This window comes from Ursus maritimus, unplaced genomic scaffold, assembly GCF_017311325.1.
Source record: "Ursus maritimus isolate PB19 unplaced genomic scaffold, ASM1731132v1 scaffold_16, whole genome shotgun sequence".
In the NCBI taxonomy this organism is placed as follows: domain Eukaryota; kingdom Metazoa; phylum Chordata; class Mammalia; order Carnivora; family Ursidae; genus Ursus; species Ursus maritimus.
In genome coordinates this window covers 11,830,483-11,852,129 of record NW_024424008.1, presented here as the reverse complement: position 1 = coordinate 11,852,129, position 21,647 = coordinate 11,830,483, and the positions used below count along the sequence as shown (strand labels likewise).

General features: G+C 39.0%; 1 protein-coding gene across 4 annotated transcripts in view; it reads left to right on the top strand.

Annotated features, from left to right (window-relative positions):
- The window catches only part of PAK1 (p21 (RAC1) activated kinase 1), a 151,018-nt gene that overhangs the window by 104,126 nt on the left and 25,245 nt on the right, over positions 1–21,647 (top strand). For all 4 annotated transcript variants that reach the window (XM_040630897.1, XM_040630896.1, XM_040630895.1 and 1 more), the window contains exons 5-9: positions 489–526; positions 13,805–13,921; positions 15,747–15,921; positions 17,889–17,952; positions 21,518–21,566. In XM_040630897.1, the coding sequence (XP_040486831.1) occupies positions 489–526; positions 13,805–13,921; positions 15,747–15,921; positions 17,889–17,952; positions 21,518–21,566 (443 nt within the window). The remainder of the gene's footprint in view (positions 1–488; positions 527–13,804; positions 13,922–15,746; positions 15,922–17,888; positions 17,953–21,517; positions 21,567–21,647) is intronic.

The following is a 21,647-nucleotide window of genomic DNA, read 5'->3' as shown; positions in this document are numbered from 1 at the left end:
AAGTAGACATGGATGTAGAAAGATCCTTTTTAAAAGCCAAAGCCACAACTGGTCATGATTTGTCATGGGTAGCTCAGGACATGAATTCTATCCCTTTCTCTTAGATTGCAGGAAATTTTCTTGACCATTGATGATGATATAGTTGATGTGGATACAGTTTTATCATAATATTTAGAATTAGACTTGGATTCAAATGTTGACTCCTGTTTAACCTGTGTGTACCCTGGGCAAATTACTTAACTTCTCTGAACCTCAGTTTCCAAATCTATGAAAGTAGACATTATAATAGTACTCAGAGCTATAGTGAGGATTATAGGAGGTAATGTGTATAATATGCTTTAGTATGGTGTCAGGCCCATAGTACCAGTAATACTGTTGTTATTCTCTGAGCCTGGCAAGTGCTTGACTGGATAGGCTTCCTTAGCTCTCAAGAATGGATTAATTGTAATTATTTACTGACTGAGTCCTTTGTCTTTTTCCCTTTGCAGATAAATCAGCTGAGGATTATAATTCTTCTAACACTTTGGTAAGTCTTTATTTTCTTTATTCTGATATGGGCAGGCCTGGTGGTTAGGGATCAAGACAGTGTGGTAGATGCAGAGCCTGGACTGGGGGACACTCAGCTTGGTCACTCCATGCCCCCTACCTGCTGGCCCTCATAGTTTTTATCTATACAGTAGAGGAATTGGACTTAATAAACAGTAGGTATCCCTTCTAGATTTAATTTTTTAGTGTTCCAGAAATCCTAAATTGGAACCAGAACTGACATCTAGACTCAGTTTTTTATTTGTAGCTTTGACCCTTGGGAAAGCCAATTTGCCTTTCTGAACTTCAGTTTTTTCATCAATAAAATGAGGATGATACACTTTGCCTTACCTGGACATGTCTTCAAATACCTGAATTTAGAAGAATATTCCCTCTTTTTTGTTGGTAGGGTCCCCAAAACCAGGATTAAGACTAGTTGTTGAGGGGCGCCTGGGTGGCACAGCGGTTAAGCGTCTGCCTTCAGCTCAGGGCGTGATCCCGGCGTTATGGGATCGAGCCCCGCATCAGGCTCCTCCACTATGAGCCTGCTTCTTCCTCTCCCACTCCCCCTGCTTGTGTTCGCTCTCTCGCTGGCTGTCTTTCTAAAGGTCGAATAAATAAATAAAATCTTTAAAAAAAAAAAAGACTAGTTGTTGAAGGGAGCAGAATCCGTTCATTTAAGGTCATTTGTTCTGTTCTCTGACATTGTAGTGAATGCCCTGTCACTTGAATATTATAGGGATCACTGATGAATTGGCTGGAAAGTAAAGCTAGATGACGTCATCCTCAAAATTTTAAAAATAGAACTACCCTACAATCCAGTAATTCCATTATTGGGTATTTACCCAAAGAATACAAAAACATGAATTCAAAAGGATGTATGCACCCCTGTGTTTATAGCATCATTATTTACAATAGCCAAATTATGGAAGCCAACCAAGTGTCCACTGATAGATGAATGGATAAAGAAGAAGTGGTGTGTGTGTGTGTGTATTTGTGTGTGTGTGTGTATCTATATATATGTATACACATATATTTATATATATAATGGAATATTATTCAGCCATAAAAAAAATAAAATCTTGCCACTTGCCACAGCATGAGTAGTGCTAGAGAGTATCGTGCTAAATGAAATAAAGCAGACAAATACCATATGATTTCACTCGCATGTGGAATTTAAGAAACAAAACAAACAAACAAAGGAAAAAAAGAAACCAAGAAACAGGCTCTTAACTATAGAGAACAAAACTGATGGTTACCAGAGGGGAGGTGGGTGGGGGATGGGTGAAATAGGGGATGGGGATTATGGAGGGCACTTGTGATGGGCACTGTGTAATGCATAGAGTTGCTTCATCACTATATTGTACACCTAGAACTAATAGACACTGTATGTTAACAGTCCTGGAATTAAAATAAAAAACTTAAAAAAGAAGCTAGATGACCGCAAAGGTCTCTCTGTCTCTCTCGACTCACAAGTTCCATTTTTCAGAGCAGATAAAATGAGATGTTGATGTTTGAAAGGGTCTTATAAATAGTAAGCTCTGATATGTATAAGAGAATACTGCAATTCTTTACACCTGACGCTTTCTCTTGTACAAAGGTGGTTTTCGTCATATTGATTTTTTAAATATTTACAGAACCCCCACTCTATGCCAGGTGTTGTATGGAGAAATGACAACATGGAAATGAATCAGACATTGTCCCAACTCCTAAGGGTCTCCCAGTCTTATGAGCAACATGAAGGCACAAGCAGTTACAGTACACTGTGTTAAAACTTCATGAAGCCAGGGGCTACGTCTGACTTGTTAATTGCTGTATCTGTGGCATCTGGCAAGGAACCGTTTACTGAATAAAAGGTTGGCTGTATAAGAGAAAACTTCTTCTTTTTTTTTTTTTTTATTAATAATGATTTTTTATTATATTATGTTAGTCACCATACAGTACATCCCCGGTTTTCGATGTAAGGCTCGATGATTCATTAGTTGTGTATAACACCCAGTGCACCATGCAATATGTGCCCTCCTTACTACCCATCACCGGTCTATCCCATTCCCCCACCCCCCTCCCCTCTGTAGCCCTCAGTTTGTTTATAAGAGAAAACTTCTTGATGGTAGAGTCTGAGTTGAGGAGTTTGTTATCTAGGGCAAGAATTAAGGAGACATGAGGATATTCCAGGCAAAGAGAAAATAAATAACATGTGCAAAGACAAGGAGGTTCACAAAGTATGCTTTTATAGAGAACTGCAAGTAGCTTGTTATGTTTGGAATGTGAAGTGTGAATGGATGAAAGGTGGGTGATGAGGAGGAATAGTGGCAGGTCAGATCATGTAGAAGTTTTATCTTTACCCTAAAGGTAATGCGAAGCTATTAAAGAATTTTAAACAGGGGAATGGTAAGTTCTAACACAATACTGAGTCACCATCGAAATACTTTAATCCATGCTTCCAGCAGTAGGGATTGGTTTACTTTGAGTCATTTACTTTCCTGCCAATCATAAAAAATGTTCACATGTCCAGGGCCTTTGTAACATCCTGGGTCCTTTCTTATTCACTATGTCTTTTAATCCTCACAGGAGTTTAATGAGGTGGGTTATTATCCTTGTTTTATAGATGATAATGCTGAGATAGAGAAGGGTTAATGGCAAGAGGTATCTGATTCCCAGTCTGCATTGCTTTCCCCTGGTTCATTCTTTCATCAAATGGAAGAGATGTAATTAAAGGAGGGGAAAGAATTTGTGAGTGTTAAGATCTTTGGGAGTTTCTCCCCATTATTGAACAGTTAATTATTGAAGAAGGGGTCTAAACAAAGCTGAGCTGTGCTTTGTGGCTCAAATGTGTTTATGCTTTTACAGAGTGACAGCTATCATTTATTGAGGGGCTGGTGTGTGCCAGGCACCATGCTAATAACTATTTATGGTTAGTATGGATAGTCCTCACAGTTACCTTGTGAAGAAAGCATTATCCATCCCCATTACCCATCCCCATTTCACAGGTAGAAAACAGACTTTCTTAAAGACTCATAATTAGTGATGGTGGCAGGATCAGATTAGAACTAGGGTCTTCTGAGTCCCAGTCCAGGATACTTTTCACTGTGGCAGGGAACTGAGAAAGATGATGTCAAGAGGTCTTATAAAGGAGACTACAGTAAAGCCATAGCTATGTCGTTCGTTCATGAAGAGGAGGAGCCCTGGGGCTCATGCCATATGGCAGAGAGGAGAACACCTGCTTGGTAAAAACCTGGTTTAGTATCTACAATTAAAACCACTCAGGCTGTCAAGGACATTTTATCCCTCAATTCATAACATTTTCCCCTGTGGTTCAGTATTTTATATTTCCGTACTAGTATTACCTGGGGGATTGTGGTTTGCGTTGTGGTAGCGTATCATTATTTTCCATATTGGTTTCATACCAATCATCCCACTTGATTGGTGAAATAATTGGATGGGATTGTTATTCCCATAACACAGGTTAGGAAATTGAGATTCTGAGATTAAGTGGCTTGCTGTCTACCCTTGAATAAATTAGTGGTAGAATCCAGTACAAAATTCCATTTTCCTAAGCTTCATTTATTCATTCATACTATAAATATTTGCTTAGCACCTTCTTTGTGCCCAGGTGTTGGTGACACAAAAATGAATATGCACTATCTTAGTCCTTGAGGAAAAAAATTAACAGCAGACTAGAGGGACGAGGGCTGCAAGAGAGGTATGAATAATGTATGATGGGGCGTCATATTTGGTTAGAGTGATCTTTTCTGCCAGCTAGTACAGGGAAGTTTTCAGAGAGCTGTTGGTCCTAATGATTTGTTCATTTAAAAAACGTGATCTTTTTTTTTGTATCTTATTTTATGTTTTTATAATAATTTTTTATTATGTTAGTCACCATACAGTACATTCCTAGTTTTTTATGTAAAGCATGATCTTTAAGGTTCGTTCTAGCACTAAAATTCTGTTACTTATTCTATGGCTTATCTGTTTGAGGTCTGGCTCTCAGATTCGATAGCATTTTATTGCCTGAATTCTCATTTATCAAATGAACAGCTGTTATGTGATAGGTTCTTAGGGTGTTGGGTAGTCAAGGACTGGTAAGGTCTTTGCTCTTGATTTCACAATTTAGTGAGGAATCAGAACATGTAAACGGGGATTTATAATAAAACACAGGTAATGATACCAGGCAGAAAAAAGGGAAGATTGATACAGCTCAGGAGAGGGCACAGTGGAGAAACAGACTCACGCATTTTGGTCTAAACTCACGTTTTAGAAAGATTCATCTGGAAATTGGATCAGGGTACTAGAATGGATTCATGTATCTCTCTTGCTATCCCGAATTTCTTAATTTCAGAAAAGATCTATTAAAAAAATAAATACAAAGCAGTGCTCCAAAACAAAAAACAGGACATAAATAAACCATTGTCAGAAATTCATAGAAGATAGAAAGCAAAGATCAGATTGATGAAAACAGAAGAAACCACAGCTTAAAAATATGTGGAAGAGAAAACTCCTGGGAAAATAGGAGTAGCTGAGGGAGTATATAATAAGAAGCAGGAAGGAGTCCTGGATCATCTTCAAGGGTAAATTATTTAAAAGACACTACAGATAAAAGACTGGTTTTTTTGAGAAGTTCTTTATAGATAAAAAGAACTTCTCAAACTCAATACATGAGAAACAAATAATCAAATCAAAAAATGGGCAGAAGATATGAACAGACACTTTTCCAATGAAGAAATACAAATAGCTCACAGACACATGAAGAAATGTTCAAAATCATTAGCCATCAGGGAAATTCAAATCAAAGCCACACTGAGATACCACCTTATGCCAGTTAGAATGGCAAAAATGGACAAGGCAGGAAACAACAAATGTTGGAGAGGATGTGGAGAAAGGGGATCCCTCTTACGCTGTTGGTGGGAATGCAAGTTGGTACAGCCACTTTGGAAAACAGTGTAGAGGTCCCTTAAAAAGTTAAAAATTGAGCTACCCTATGATCCAGCAATTGTACTACTGGGTATTTACCCCAAAGATACAGACATAGTGAAGAGAAGGGCCATATACACCCCAATGTTCATAGCAGCATTGTCCACAATAGCTAAATCGTGGAAGGAACCAAGATGCCCTTCAACAGATGACTGGGTTAAGAAGATGTGGTCCATATATACAATGGAATATTACTCAGCCATCAGAAAGAACGATTTCACAACATTTGCAGCAACATGAACGGTACTGGAGGAGATTATGCTAAGAGAAATAAGTCAAGCAGAGAAAGACAATTTTCATATGGTTTCACTCATTTATGGAACATAAGAAATAGCAGGAAGATCGGTAGGAGAAGGAAGGGAAGAATGAAGGGGGGGTAAACAGAAGGGGGAATGAACCATGAGAGACTATGGACTCTGGGAAACAAACTGAGGGCTTCAGAGGGGAGGGGAGTGGGGGACTGGGATAGGCCGGTGATGGGTATTAAGGAGGGCACATATTGCATGGTGCACTGGGTGTTATGCGCAAGTAATGAATCATGGAACTTTATATCAAAAACTAAGGATATACTGTATGGTGACTAACATAACATAATAAAAAATTATTATTATAAAATAAAATTCTGCATTTGAAACAGCAAGGACAGTCTTCATCTTACAGTGAACAAAAAGTAGCAGAATATTGATTCTAAGCTTAAGTCAGATAATTTTCTAAAGAAAGTAAACTGCCTACTTGAAGAGAACTCCTGCTGTAGGTATAGGTGCTTGAGAGAGAAGCAGAACAGAACCTGAGTTTCCTACAGATCTCTACAACAGGTGTGAAGAAGGAGAAAAGGAAGAGTAGGTCTGCAGTGGAAGAAAATACATTAAATTTCTCCTTCCCAAGAGTAAACTTCTCATATTTTTGGTAACTGGAAGGAGAGGAATCTCACCCTACATGTTCTTCCATGCCAACATACCTTAAAGTGATGCTTACCAGCAACCACATACAGACTCTATAACTCACATATAGACTACATCAGACCTCCCATTCAGGAGAGGGCGTAGTGGAGAAACAGACACAACTGCAGAAGAAACTCATGCTACTTATATACACTAATCAATCTAGTTCTTCACTTAAAAGTATGAATGGATAGCCCAGGATCTCCAGATACGTGAGGGAAACAAAGCATTAAAAAGAAGGATCAGATAAAGAAAGTAAAATTGGCCCCAGAGGAAATAGATAAGTCAAAGAATTTTTAAAAATATATAATATATTCAGAGGCTTTATAGATGTTGCATCTACAAAAACATACTGCTATTAGACTAGAGGATAAAAAAGATTTCTTAGAAATGAAAAATGTGATTAAAGAAATAAATTCAGAAGGATTAAAAAATGCATATAAGAGTGCATAATACGACACAAAATATAAAAAACAGTGGAAAAATAGGGGAATAAGGGACACGGGTTACTTGAGATTCAAGAAGAATTAGAGAACTGGGGCACTCAAGTGGAAAAAATAATCAAAGGAATAATAGAAGAAAAATCCCTCAGTTAAAGAGAAGCATGGCTCTTCAGATGAAAGGGCATACCAGTTATCAAGTCAGGTGACCGCAGAGACCCAAGGATAAGGAGAACGATCTTCAGACCTTTCAAAGAGAGTGTACACCTAATGTTCCTCATTAGCAACTGTGGGCAGAGGAGCAATATCTTCAGAGGTATGAGAAAAATTATTTAGAACTAAGAATTCTGTGCCTGATGAAACTAGCATTCAAGAATGCATGAAGTCAAAGTAAAGACATATGAAGATACAGATTGACCACCCACAGATAATCTCGGACAGGCTAACAGATAATTACTGCTATTAGCAGTAATAACAGTAATATCTGTTAGCCGAGTTGATGGTGATTAAGAATATTCCCTTAAAAATTATTTTTAACCAAGTATTAGATGAAAACGTCAAATAGGATTAGAATCCTTGTAATTAACAGTTGTTGTTCTGGGATCTCTCTTAACCATTGTCTTGGCAGTCCCTTTGCATTTCTGTTTAGGCCTTGCTGTTTTCTTTGTGTTGTGCCTTCCTCACTTTTGGTTTACTTCTGCAGTTTGGTGGAGCTCGTCTTCTAGTAGATTTGAGAAAGTAAATGGGAAGTAATATTTGATGCCTTCCAAGTCTCAAAATGGAGCATGTCTATTTTACCCTCAGATTTGATTGATACTTTGGCTGAGTCTGGAGTTGTAGATTAAAAATAATTTGCCATCAATATTTGGAAAATATTGCGCTTTTGTCATCTAGCATTCAGCATTGGCTGTTGAAGTCTGAAGTCATTTTATTCCTGCTTCTTTGTGTCTGACCTATTCTTTTTTCCACTTGAAAAGCTTGTGACATCTTCTTTGTCACCATTGCTTTGAAATTTATATCCTTATATTCATCTATTTATTTTGCAAGGAGCTTTGTGGATTCTTTAAACCTTGGAAATTCAAGCCTTCAGTTCTAGGAAATTTGCTTGACTTACTTCTTTGATGAATTCTTCTCTTCTGTTTCCTTTGTTTCCTCTTTCTGGAACTCCTGCTATTTAGATTTTGGACCTCCTGGACTGATTTCTCCATTTTTCTTATGTTTTCTCTATTTCTCTTGCCTTGATTTTTATTCTGATTTTTGGGAGACTTCCCCAACTTCATCTTACAATCTGTCCATTTAATTTTTAATTTCTGTTTTCATGCTGAATTTCCAAGAACTCTTTTATTTTTATTTTTTAAAAAATTAGGGTGTCCTATTCTTGTTTCCAGAATCGGTATCTTTGCTTATCCCTGAGATGAATGATAGGCTTTTTTTTTTTCAATGTTTTCTTCTCCCTGTCTAGTTTGTTTTTTCCAGGTGTCCTTTTTCCCCATTCATTTTGGTTTCCTCCTTTTATGTTAGAGGTATCCCATGGATATTTGGTAATCCTTGGGATTATGCCCGTATTTATGACTGGGATACTAATGTCCTTAATAGAATTTTAAGCTCATTGGTTGTGGCATTGAATTGTAAGTATACAGTTGTAAAATGTATGCTTTAAAAAGTAATGTAATAAATTTTTAGCGTTGTGCAGTCATCGCTATAATCTAGTACTTTTGTTTGTATCACTGTAGAGTAATCCAGCTTGGACCATTTGGTGAAACCTCCTGTATTTTATCTTTTGAATTTAGGCTGGTAAGATCCAGAGAAGGATCTTCTAATCTCCTGCTTGAGAATAAGAGTTTGACTCCTAGTATTCTAGGAGCCTAGAAAGGGAAGAGGGTAGTTGTCTCAGCATTTAGTATATTCTCCTGATTACCCTGTTTTTAATATGATACTCTTACATTTGACTGTGCCTGACAGCCCTAATCCAGAAATTATCTGTTTTACCTTCCAGAGAATAGACCTTCAATTTTCTGCTAGGGATGGGGAGGGCAACCACACAGTGGTGTAGAGTAGGGGAAGGATTTAGGGATCTAATTGCATCTTACATAACTTTCATTGAATCCCTTCTCTCTCCACTTCATCTCCAATTTCAGGAGTATATAGTGGTAACAGTTCCTGTGCCTTTTGAGGATTCTGCTGCATAGATAAATAGATTGGTTTTCAGCTTTGGATTCAGCCTCCTTGAGTCAGTTCATCCATCTGTCACTGGCTTCTTTTTTTTTTTTTTTTTTTTTTTTTTTTTTTTTTTTGCTGCTCTTCCCTTCTCTCGTGTTCTCCTCATTCTTCAGGGTTTAATTCCTTTAAAAGACCATTTCTTTATTATAGTTCTTTTTTTTTTTTTAAAGATTTTATTTATTTATGTGACAGAGAGACAGCCAGCGAGAGAGGGAACACAGCAGGGGAGTGGGAGAGGAAGAAGCAGGCTCCCAGCAGAGAAGCCCTATGTGGGACTCGATCCCGAAACGCCGAGATCACGCCCTGAGCCGAAGGCAGACGCCCAACGACTGCGCTACCCAGGCGCCCCTCTTTATTATAGTTCTAGTGAGATTTCAAGACATAGATTTCTATGTTCAATTTGCCATCTTTACCAGGCATTCCTGTAGACTGTTCACTTTTAACTCCTTGTATTTCTAGATTATTTAAAATTTATAATGAGAACCTACTTATTTTACATAAATTTAGAACTTTTACAAGTAGCTTTATTGAGGCATTATTTACATACCATGAAATTCACCCATACTGATTGTACAATGCAATGTATTTTTTAAAAACATTTTAATATAAATTCAATTTAGTTAACATATACTGTATTATTAGTTTCAGGGGTGTAATTTCGTGAGTTATTAGTTACATATAACACCCACTGTTCATTACATCATGTGCCCTCCTTAATGCCCATCACCCAGTTACCCCATCCCCCCACCCACCTCCCCTCCAGCAACTCTCAGTTTATTTCCTATAGTTAAGAGTCTCTTATGGTTTGCCTCCCTCTCTGTTTTCATCTTATTTTATTTTTCTTTCCCTTTCTCTATGTTCATCTGTTTTGTTTCTTAAAATTCCACGTATGAGTAAAATCATATAGCATTTGTCTTTGACTGTCTGACTTATTTCACTTAGCATAATACCCTTTAGTTTCATCCACGTCATTGCAAACAGCAAGATTTCATTCTGTTTGATAGCTGAGTAATATTCCATGGTATATGTATTCCACATCTTCTTTATCCATTCATCATCGATAGACATCTGGGCTCTTTCATATTTTGGACATTGCTGTTATAAACATTGGGGTACATGTGCTTCTTGGAATCACTGAGTTTGTATACCTACATATTTATCCAAAGGATTCAATGCAGTGGTTTTATTAAATGTTTAGACTTGTTCAACCATCACCACAGTCTACTTTTAGAACATTCTCTTCACCTTGAAAAGTTCCCTTGTTTCCTTTTACAGTTCATTCAAACTCCCATGCCCAGTCCTAGAAAACCACTGATCTTTCTGTCTGTGCAAATTTGTCCTTCTAGACATTTTATATAATTGTTCATGCAACATGTGTCTAGTTTTTTGCTTAGCATAAAGTTTGCAAGGTTCATCCATGTTGTAACATGTATCAATACTTCATTCCTGTTTATATTCTAATGACATTCCATTGTATTGATACACATTTTTTAAAAAGGTTTTTAATTTATTCATTTGAAAGAGAGAGCAAGAGCACAAGCGGGGGTGCAGGGGTCAGAGGGAAAGGGAGAAGCAGACTCCTTGCTGAGCAGGGAGCCCAATACAGGGCTCCATCCCAGGAACCCAGGATCATGACCTGAGCTGAAGTCAGATGCTTCACTGACTGAGCCCCCCCGGGCGCCCCTGATATACTACATTTTTAATCTATTCATCTGTTGATGGGTATTTGGGTTGTTTCTACTTTTTGGCTATAAATAATGCTCATTGACGTATGAATATTGTGTGGCTGTATATTTTCACTTCTCTACAGAGAAGATTCAATCTTCCCTGTAAGATGATTCAAGATCTCTACAGATCTTGGGTAGAATGTTCTGTTTATGTCAGTTAGGTTGTATTGATAGTATTGTTCAAATTTTCTATAACTTTGCTAATTTTTATTCTCGTTTTATTAATTATTGAGATCTCTTTGAGGTCTGTTTCAGCTTTTACTTTCAGCTTGGCTCTTTTGAATCTTTAATGTATATGCACATAGCTAAGCTTGTTAGACTAGTCTCTCTTCTATCTGCTGTGCCTTTGAGCAGCCCCAGCCAGAGATTTGTTTGCCTTATCCAGGACTACAATCTCAGGGTAGCAGATCTGAGCAGCTGGCCTCTTTTGCTAACCCCTGTGGGAGATCACTTCCACTGACAGCACCACTAGACTTGGGCATTGCCCACTGGTCCAGATGAAAGTGAGCCCTCTTGGATGATGTTGTTAGAGCCTGCCTCATCCTGGAAGAACCCCCAGTCTGACAGAGCTGGGGTGGAATAGAACATCAGAGGTTCCTACTGCTTTTACTGAGTTCAGCAGTTTTTATATCATGAGCGTTTCTTAGCAACATAAGTAGGCCTCCCAGAAGTATTGGAACACGCTAAGCATGTTTGCATCTCAGGATCTTTGTACTTCTTCCACCTGCCATGAATATTCTTTCCCCAGAGAGTCCCATGGCTTGCTCTCTCAATTCATTCAGGCCACTGCTTATATGTCTTCTCATTAGAGAGCCCTTTTCCATGACTACTCATCTAAAGTAATATTTCCCCACTCCTAACCAATTACTACTCTCATGTGTAAATCTTATTACTACCTGGGACTTTGATAATTTATTTAGACTGTATTTTCTTCTAAAATACAAGACACAAGACCAAGGACTGTATCTATTTTGTTCTTTAATATAACCTCAGAGCCTAGATTAGAGCCTGGTATACAGCTAATGAATACATGAATTAAAGTCACTGGCTTTAAAAAAGGGGTTTGTGGTTATTAGACATAATGATAACTTAATTGATTCCTTGCATCTTTCTAGCTCCTTAGCACAAAGTATTTTTATGCCCACATCACTTCATTTCATCCTCCATTGGCCTTCTGAGGTATCATTATCCCCATTTTATAGATGAGAAACTGGTGGCTTAAGGTGGGACAGCTTTGCCTAAGGACACAGGGTTAAGAAGTAAAAATCTGGAATAAAATCCTGTATCTCTTGATTCTAGTAGTTGTTAATGTTACCACTCAAAGCCATCACCTGTGGAAAACAGAAGGTGTTGCACAGGAAAGTGATGAAATCCCCTTTTCTGTGAGCTTTAGGAAGCAGACACACCTGTTCAACTGTGGTTATAGTATATGCTAGGGGGCCCCGGGGCCACCTGATGATGAAGAGGCTGCTGAGTAACTTTGTTCCCGTTTTGGGTTTCTAGTTAAATTTTTTTGAGTGGAATAGTGGGGAGAAAAGAAATTAAGGCAGAAAAATATCAAAACATGTCCTTTGACAGGGAAAGATCTCTATTGGAGTTTAGAACTGGAAGTGACTTAAGGTCACCCCTCAAATTATACCACTCCTCTTCCTCCACATTCCTCAAATGATGAAACTTGAGACCAAGAGGACAGATTCATTGCCTGTGGTCACCAAAGCTAGTTGCTTGCATATAGCCGGCACTGTCAATTTTTAAGTTATGCCCTGCACCAGTGGTCCTGTTAGAATCTATGAGATTGCAAGTTTTCCTTTTCTTAGTATGTCAATGTGGTAAATACCAGTCTCCCACACAGGAGTTCTTGTCTGGTATTCTGCTAGCTAAGTTCCTTCACTTAGTTCCTATCACTCTGACTCCTGACTTTCCTCTCTCCAGAAGCCCCAAATGGCAGGGGGAGGGGAGTTCACCCTCTCTCTGTCTCCCATACCAGACAATGAGCTGCGTTAGGACGTGGACCATCTTTGTACCTCTTCATCTTTGTACCTCTGTGTCAACGGTATCCATCACAGTATCTTACTGAGCACAAAATGGGTGCTCTGAAAATACCTTAAACAGTTGAATTATGCCAATATATATTAAAAGATCCCTATTGCCTCTCTGGTCCTATGCTGTAATCATTTAATCTCTATCAGAAATCTCATGTTTTGGAGCTGGCTACTCTGCCTCTTGAATCTGTGTTGTAAACAGTAATGGTATGGTATGTTTTGCCTGGACCTGCCCAGGTTTGTTATAGTTTGCATGGAAAAATCAAGTTACTGAGATTATAGCAAATTCAATTAGTAGTGCTGATGCGGTTCATTCTCAGACAGGGCAAAAGCTTAGTGCAATGGATAGCATCCAGTCCGGGGAGAAACTCACTGTCCTCCTGAGGCAAGGGGCTCCTGATGTTCTGTATCTTCAGGTTGAGGCAAGGGTACCTGATGACATAATGGGTCCACTAGGTTTTGGTAAAGAAAGGAAAAGGAGAGGCAAAAATCTGTCTGGATTCCCATTTACTGTATCAGAAAGAAGTGAGGAATTACAATGATAAACTGTAAAATTTCAAACTTTTGATCCCTTTCCCATATTTTGTACTTTATTTCCTGTTCAGTGTGGAAAGTGAAATTCATAGAATAAGAAAGAACTGTGAGCTGGTCTTCAGAGTTTGGACAGAAGGCAAATAGAGAATTTGTAAGCTGGCTTCCCAGTCCACAACTAGGCTTTGGGTAGGAGAAGGAAGCCCCCAAGGGGTTGTAGTAGCTAAAAGAAGAAAGGGAAGCTGACTGAGTTCCTGGGACTGGCTACACAAAGGTGGAGAGTTTGGAGGCTGCTGTGGGTTTGAGAAAGGGTGTGAGGATGGGATTTCTTCTGGGGTTGGCTATCCTGGTAGCTTAAGCCTCAGGTCAGCTGGACCTGATGCAACTGGCTTTTCTCTGCTGTACAGAATGTGAAGACGGTGTCTGAGACCCCTGCTGTGCCACCCGTTTCAGAAGACGAAGATGATGATGATGATGCTACCCCCCCTCCAGTGATTGCTCCACGCCCAGAGCACACAAAATCTGTGAGTCTGTGGGGCTGTGGACAGCTTTGGGATTTATGAGAGCTTGCAGGGCAAGGGAGGGGTTGGTGCTGAGGCCTGGAGGTTTAATACTCTGGTAGGGGTCCTTGGATTTTGGAGCTGGTAAAATCACAGAACCACACTGACTGAAAAGTATTTTCTGTATGATTAAAGACAAGAAATGGTATATTTATTTGTCACTGGTTTGCAGATAGTCCCGAAGTGTCCTAGATAATTGGTGTTTATGCTAACTCAGCCCTAGGTTACTTAGCCTGTTCTCCAAAGACAGGAAGATACACAGAATTAATGTTACTTAGTACAGGACTAACATAAATTATTCTAGTCTCCTGGGAAGCAACAAATTAGCCTCCTGCAGATCCTTTCTTCTCTGTTAGATGTGTAGCATTCTACCTCTTAGAACATCATTAATGATACTGAAAGACCCAAAGGAATTTGTAAATACATTAGTGCTATTAATATGCTGGACATCAGGAGTGCATTTCGATGCTGGATATTGGCAGTGATTTTTATTTAACTTCCTTTGAGGTTTTTGCATCTCAGAATAGCCACAGTCCCTCTGCCCTCATTTTGCACAATCTGGTCCCCTTTTACTTGATTTAGCATCACTGAGCACTGACCTGTCATCAGATGATACTCTATTAGTGTTTCTTCGTTTGGACTTTTTGTATGACAAGAGCTTTATAATGAAAGAATGACCTAGGGCTTAAACTCTGTGATAATACCAAAAAAAGCTGCCTTTGGAGTAGAGCATGCAGGGAGGTATTCAAGGAGAAGTTGGTTGACTGACTATAGGAGATGCTGTGAGGGCAATTCAAGGGGTTTAGATGACCTTTTATTTATTTATTTTTTAAGATTTTATTTATTCAACAGAGATAGAGACAGCCAGTGAGAGAGGGAACACAAGCAGGGGGAGTGGGAGAGGAAGAAGCAGGCTCATAGCGGAGGAGCCTGATGTGGGGCTCGATCCCATAATGCCAGGATCACGCCCTGAGCCAAAGGCAGACGCTTAACCGCTGTACCACCCAGGCGCCCCTAGATGACCTTTTAGGATAAGAACTTATATAAGCAGGATCTATGGAATCACCCTTTCTATAGGTCACAAAGTCACCTTAACAAAAATGAGCTTCAAAATTGGAGAGTTGTCAACATAGCTCACATTGATATGGTCTTTTTCCAGTTTGCAAGCATGTTCATTTAACAAAATGTTCCTACTAAACCATGAGCTTCTCAAAGATAGAGGAAATATCTATGTATTGGTAGTGCTTAACATAGTTCTTGGCAGGTATCAGAAAGGCAGTAAATACTGAATGAACAAATGAATTAATAAATTTGATCTTCATAGCATTCCTTCCTATTTTTTTTAAAGATTTTATTTATTTGAGAGATAGAGAATGAGAGAGAGAGAGCATGAGAGGGGGGAGTGTCAGGGGGAGAAGCAGACTCCCTGCTGAGCAGAGAGCCTGATGCAGGACTAGATCCTTGGGACTCCAGGATCATGACCTGAGCCGAAGGCAGTCGCTTAACCAACTGAGCCACCCAGGCGCCTCCAGAGCATTCCTTTTTAAAAAGACATTGTTAATTCCTAATTTATTTTGTGTGTAGTGAGAACAAGGAAGGCCATTCCACCCACAGAGGATGGGCCTGGGCACAGAGGAGGAGGAACATGGATTTTGACCTAGGAGAAGAGATGAGTTTATTGGGATTTGTTCTTCCGTGGATGTGGATACACATACATGTATAAGAGGCCCCTGAGTGTCGCTGTGCTAACAAAGACTGGTCTTGCCAAATTCTTGCACCAACAACGCAGGTATACACACGGTCTGTGATAGAACCTCTTCCTGTTACTCCAACTCGGGATGCGGCTACATCTCCTATTTCACCTACGGAGAATAATACCACTCCACCAGATGCTCTGACCCGGAATACTGAGAAGCAGAAGAAGAAGCCTAAGATGTCTGATGAGGAGATCTTAGAGAAATTACGTAAGCACTTTGTAACTTTCTGAACTTTCCTTTTGTATGTGACTGAATGAGCACAAAGATGGGAAAACATTTCTAAAAGGATCCCAATCCTGGGCTCGGTCTATGTGGCTGGCTGGCTATGCTTGATATCTTAGCCACATAAGGTGTGCTGCTCACCTTCCCCCTGCACCCACCTCCTCTGTCTCAGCAGCTGCAGTTGGCTACCACTGTGGGTTGGGGATTGAGGAGAGAGTGGATAGCTCACTTTGAGGGCTAGGCATCTTTCAACTTGAGGCATGGTTGAGACGGGTTACGGGTTATGGGTTATGAGACGAAGAATAGCTTTTATCTGCCATCTTGGTTATAGGAGAAGAGGGAAGGGAAACTAACATTTTGTGAGCCTGTACTGTGTAGCAAAGGTCCAACAAGGTATTTTTTTGATTTTTTTTTTTGTTCCTTTATTGCTCATTTTAACCCTGTGAAGATAGACATTATAATCTTCTTTTTTGCAGTTAAGGTATTTGCGGCTCAGGGATGCTAACTACACTCCCGAGACCACACAGCCAGAAGGTGACAGGCCGGGGTCAGAGCCCACCTTGGGCTCCTGTAATTAGAGCATGCTGCCTCTTGCTCTCAGATGGAAGCTTCCCTTTTACTTTCTTTAGTGTCCAGAAGTGGGGTATATCAGAGTAGCTTTTTCTGTGTTTCAGTAAACTGCAAGAGAATTCACATTAGAAGGAGGGACTGACTAGATTGACCTTTGGGCTTGGAAAAATCTTTTGATGAGACCTTTCATTTATCCTTTGTCCCTATTTACTTCTAAGGGGGATTTAATGTGACTGTTTGGGCCAAATCCACGAACTAGCACTGCTCTCTAAAGCCTAGGTTTCTGGTTCTTTAGCTTAGCAGCTCTCATTTTTTTTCCTGATGATTCTTGTTTGATTTTTTTAAAAATTTCACTCTTGTAAAAGTTGCCCTTGCCCAGAGCCCTTATGAAATGATGAAGTAAGAAAAGCCACTTACCTAGCCATCTGTTTACTCCTATATATAGTGTTTTTCTCTGAACTAGATTCGTTTTAAAGCAATCATACTTAGAATTATGAAAAGCAGATTGGCCTGAGACTTAAGGGCACTTGGGTTAAAGCCCCAGCTCTGCCACTGACTTGGGTCTTGGGCAATTTCCTCCTGTTCTCTGGGCCTCCTTTTGCTCATCTTTTAAATAGGGATGTTAATACCTCCCTTATTTGTAAATCAGATGAGATAATATATGTAAAAAGTATCAGACCTTCGTAATTGGTGTTAGGGAGAGCACACTGGACTGGGAGACCAAAAACCAAACTCCTAATCTTAGCTCTGACACCAGTTTGCTGTGTGACCTTGGGGGGAAGTATCTTCCCTTCTGTGGGTCTCAGTTTCACCATCTCTAGAGTACAAGTTGTGAAACCCAACCTCTCTCACACCTCTCTATCTTTGCACTAGAATTACTGTCTGCTGTAACCTCTTCTTGCCTACTTACCCGATAAAAACCAGTCCAGATATCACTTCCTAAAGCCTTTCCAGTCTGTATTTTATTCCTCTTTCTGTATTACAACAATCGTATTTTCATGGGACTTTATGCTTATTTTTCTGTCTCCTCCATGAGACTGAGCTTCTTGAGAGTAGGGACTGTTTTAACTGTGTCTCATCTGTCCCTTTATTCTTAGTATTCAGCATTGTGCTTGGTACATAGTAAGTGAGCTTATTAAATGAGTGAGTGTTTATTGAATGAATGAATTTAAAAATGAGTGAATACCGTGACTGAAAGCAGTAAGGAGATGAAACTTTTTGTTGGAACTTAACAGGTAAAAGCTAAGGATCTGTTTAGTATGGCTTTGGGCATTGGAGGTAGTTCTTTAATCCTTGCCAGCTGCAGGTTTGGGGGGAATATGGGGCCTGTTTTGTATCTTGATCTGGGAAGAAATGATTCATGGTCTCTGTTTCTTTCAAAGGGAGCATAGTGAGTGTGGGCGATCCTAAGAAGAAATATACACGGTTTGAGAAGATTGGACAAGGGTTAGTAGGGGCATTTTCTTTCCCTAGAGAAATGACGTAAAAATTGTGTATGCTGGTATATATGATTTTACTTTTGTTTTGCCTCTCATAAACCTTGTTCTTTCTCTACCTCATCCCTCACCCATCTGGAGGTGGTATGTTAGGCTGACTTCAGGTTTGGCAGAATTATGCTTAGTATGAGAGATGTGCCGTTAGCTGACCATGTTGCTAAAAATAACCCTTCGGTGAGAGTGCAAAAACCATTTATTTTCTTAGCGCAAAACCTGCTTCCCAAATTACAGCTCCACTTTTTCAGATTAACCTTGTTTACCTGGCACTGAGACCTACCAACACTAATATGAAATGGAAGGCTTGGAACTGCAGACCCTTCTGCTAGCGTAATGGGACCTGTTTTTCTAGGTGGATGCCAGGATTCATGCCTGCTCTCTGATTTCTTCTCTGCATCTTGCATGCTGCCCTCAGTGTACTGAAGTCAGCAGATCTTAACTGAGTTCCTGTTTATGTGCTAGGCAGTATGACTACAGTATGAATCTGACACAAACTCCATCTTCAAAGACCTCAGGTTTATAGAAAGCACTATCAAACACAAAATTATAATATACTATGATAAGTCTTAAAACTGTTTGGCCATCATTTTGAGCAAAAGAAACCAGATATAAAAGAGCAGAAACTATATGATTTTGTTTATATGAAATTCAAGAACAGGCAAAACTAATTTATGCTAATAGAAGTCAGTATAATGGTTGTATCTGGGAAGGGCATGTGAATTAGGAAGAAGCATAAGGAACATTTGGGGGTGATCTTAGTGGTGAACACATGGGTGTATAAATATTGAAAAATCATCAAGTTGTACACTTTAGATTTGTGCAGATTACTTTAGTTAAGTTATACCTCTCTATAAAAAAGCAAAATAATGAGATTTCTACAGACCTACCCAAATAGCTAAAATCAAAAAGAAACTGAAAAAAAAGTACCTGATTTGTAGAAAGCTCTCAGTGTTAATTTAATGAAAGCATTGTTGCTAATGAAGTCCTCAAAGTTTTCTGTTTCAGTTTTTTCTTATGCATCCAAGAACATCTGAAAATAAAGTATTGCATTATATAATGATATATTCGTGTAGCATTCTACAGCTTACATCTGTTATTCGCATCTGTTGTTTAATTTAATCCTTGAAATCACGTGAGTGGATCTTATCTTTTCCTGGTCCAGTGCTTTTCCTACTGGACATGCTTTCGTGAGAATTTCACCTTGAGGAGAAATTATTTTGCTTGCCTGAAAATAATCTGGGACGCTATATCCTTTAGCTATTGCATTGAGATATTAGCAATGTGGCAGAAAGGTACACAGACAAGTGTGGGCAAGTCAGGTCCCGTTTCTGGACTTCAGTTTCTTCATAAATTTCAGGGAGAGGTTGTGGACTCAGAGCCTTTCGCCTCCAGAACTTCTGACCTTTTTTTTTTCATTCAGATGTATGAGGTCCATAAATAGGCAACATCTGCAAAATGTTTTTTTCCTTGCTTACTTGACAGTTCTGTTAGTGCTAAGGGAGGAATGAAATATTTATTAAGCACCTGTGCTGATGTTTCCCCATTCCATGATTTTAGAATATAAATGCCAGGTCGCCTGGCTGGCTCAGACAGTAGAACATGACACTCTTGATCTCAGGGTCATGAGTTCAAGCCCCATGTGGGGCATGGAGCCTACTTAAAAAAACAGTTAAAAGAAATAAATGCTACACAAATAGGATGAATTGGTACTATTATAATTTTTGCTTGCTTTTTTTCTCCCCTTTACGACCTGAATTTTTTTGTTTTTTGTTTGTTTGTTTTTGGACCTGGAATTTGTATGTCTTTTCAAGGTAGAAATAATCAAGTATTAATAACCAGTGAGCCTGACTTCTAGACCTCTGTAATCATGGAGACATAGTCCCAAAATGTCCAGTCTCCTGGGGCCTGGGCATATTTGCCCTTTGACAATGATGTTTCTGGTAGAATGGGGGAGGATGGGTATAGGAAGATAGACACCAGCTTTATGACAGAAAATGGCTAAAGATAAAATGATCAGGCAATGGGAAGGTAACTGCCAATACAAATAATCCAATTCTTATAGCCCACTTCTTAGGGTCACAATTTCCTGACCTGTAGGTAGACTTCCAACTAAAGAGTGGTGGTGTGGAAGCTGGTGACCATAATTTTTAGCCTCAAGGCATAATTACAAGTGACTTTCTTCCCTGAATTGACCTGACTTCCCTGGATAGCATGAATCTCAGGGCTTGCCTAGAATGCATTTTAGTAATATATAGACTTTAAAATTTCTTCAAATTGCACATAATATATCTGATATATGGCATGTACAGTTACAAATATTGTTGCATACCACTCACCTACAAATATACAGGGCTCGTGACTATAGGCATAAAGTGAAGATTTCAGATATTTAGAATAGACGTCATCGCTTGCCTAGCATCATTCATAGTATTTCTCTGCCTGCCTTCCTCCTACTCTGTTCCTGTGTGTATGTGTGAGTGTCTATATGTGTATGTAAGTATATATGTGTATTATACATGTACATATGTATGTATAGTGAGATTATTTTTACCTTGGAGATGGCGTAAAAATTATATCAGATTTTCTGGGAGCATATGTGTTTGAAAAAACATTTAATATTTTATGTTTGAAAAAAGTGAAAACCTATTTTACAATATAAACTGCAAAATAAAACTCACATGTTCTCTTATGTGATAAATGATTGAAAAACACTGTTCTAAAGGTTCATAGTATAAAAGCAGGAAAGGTACCATGAAATTATTTTTCTAGTTTTTTGGTTGTTATAGTTTTTCAATGTTAATTATAATTGAATATAACACACATAAGTGTACAACTCAATGAATTTAAAAAAATGAACACACCCATGTAACCAGTACCTACATTAAGAAACAGAACATTACTGTTACCCCGAAGTCCATACCCCTTTTTGCTAAAGATATAAGCATTTCCCCACCTCATTCTGAAAATTTCCCTTGGGCCCCTTACCCCTAACTCCTCACCTCTATAGTTTTCAACTATAGATCTCATCTTACCAAGGTTTACAGATGAAGAGTTTGAGGACATAAGGGGTTAAAGGAACCCATCAAGAGTGATGGAGAAGAGGAGAGGAAGCAAGAACAGGAAACTAGCTTATACTGAAGACCTATTTTATATTCTAGGCACTTGGCTAAGGGCTTTATGAACTAATTGATTTAAATTCTCTTATCTCTTATCTTCACCACTGAGGAAAGTGAAGCTCAGAGAAATTAACTTGTTCAAGGTCATATAGCTAGTAGGTACTAAGTAGACGTTTCAGCTTGGAACTTAGGTCTGTTGGCCACTAGAGCCTGTTTTCTCTTTCTACCACATACTGCGTCTCACATATGAGAATAGAGTAGGGGGAAGGGGCGTTGGGGAGGATTATTTTTGCTGCTATTATTATTAACGCTTGCATTGCCAGATTGTATGTAGAGCTGCATTTGACAGATGTCACTTCATTTAATACCTATGCTTTTTTCTCTCTCTCGCCTGTCGTTCAGTGCTTCAGGCACTGTGTACACTGCAATGGATGTGGCCACAGGACAGGAGGTGAGTATTAACCGCCAACTCTTGCTCCTTCAGTTTTACTTTTTTATTATTATTATTATTATTATCATTATTATTATTATT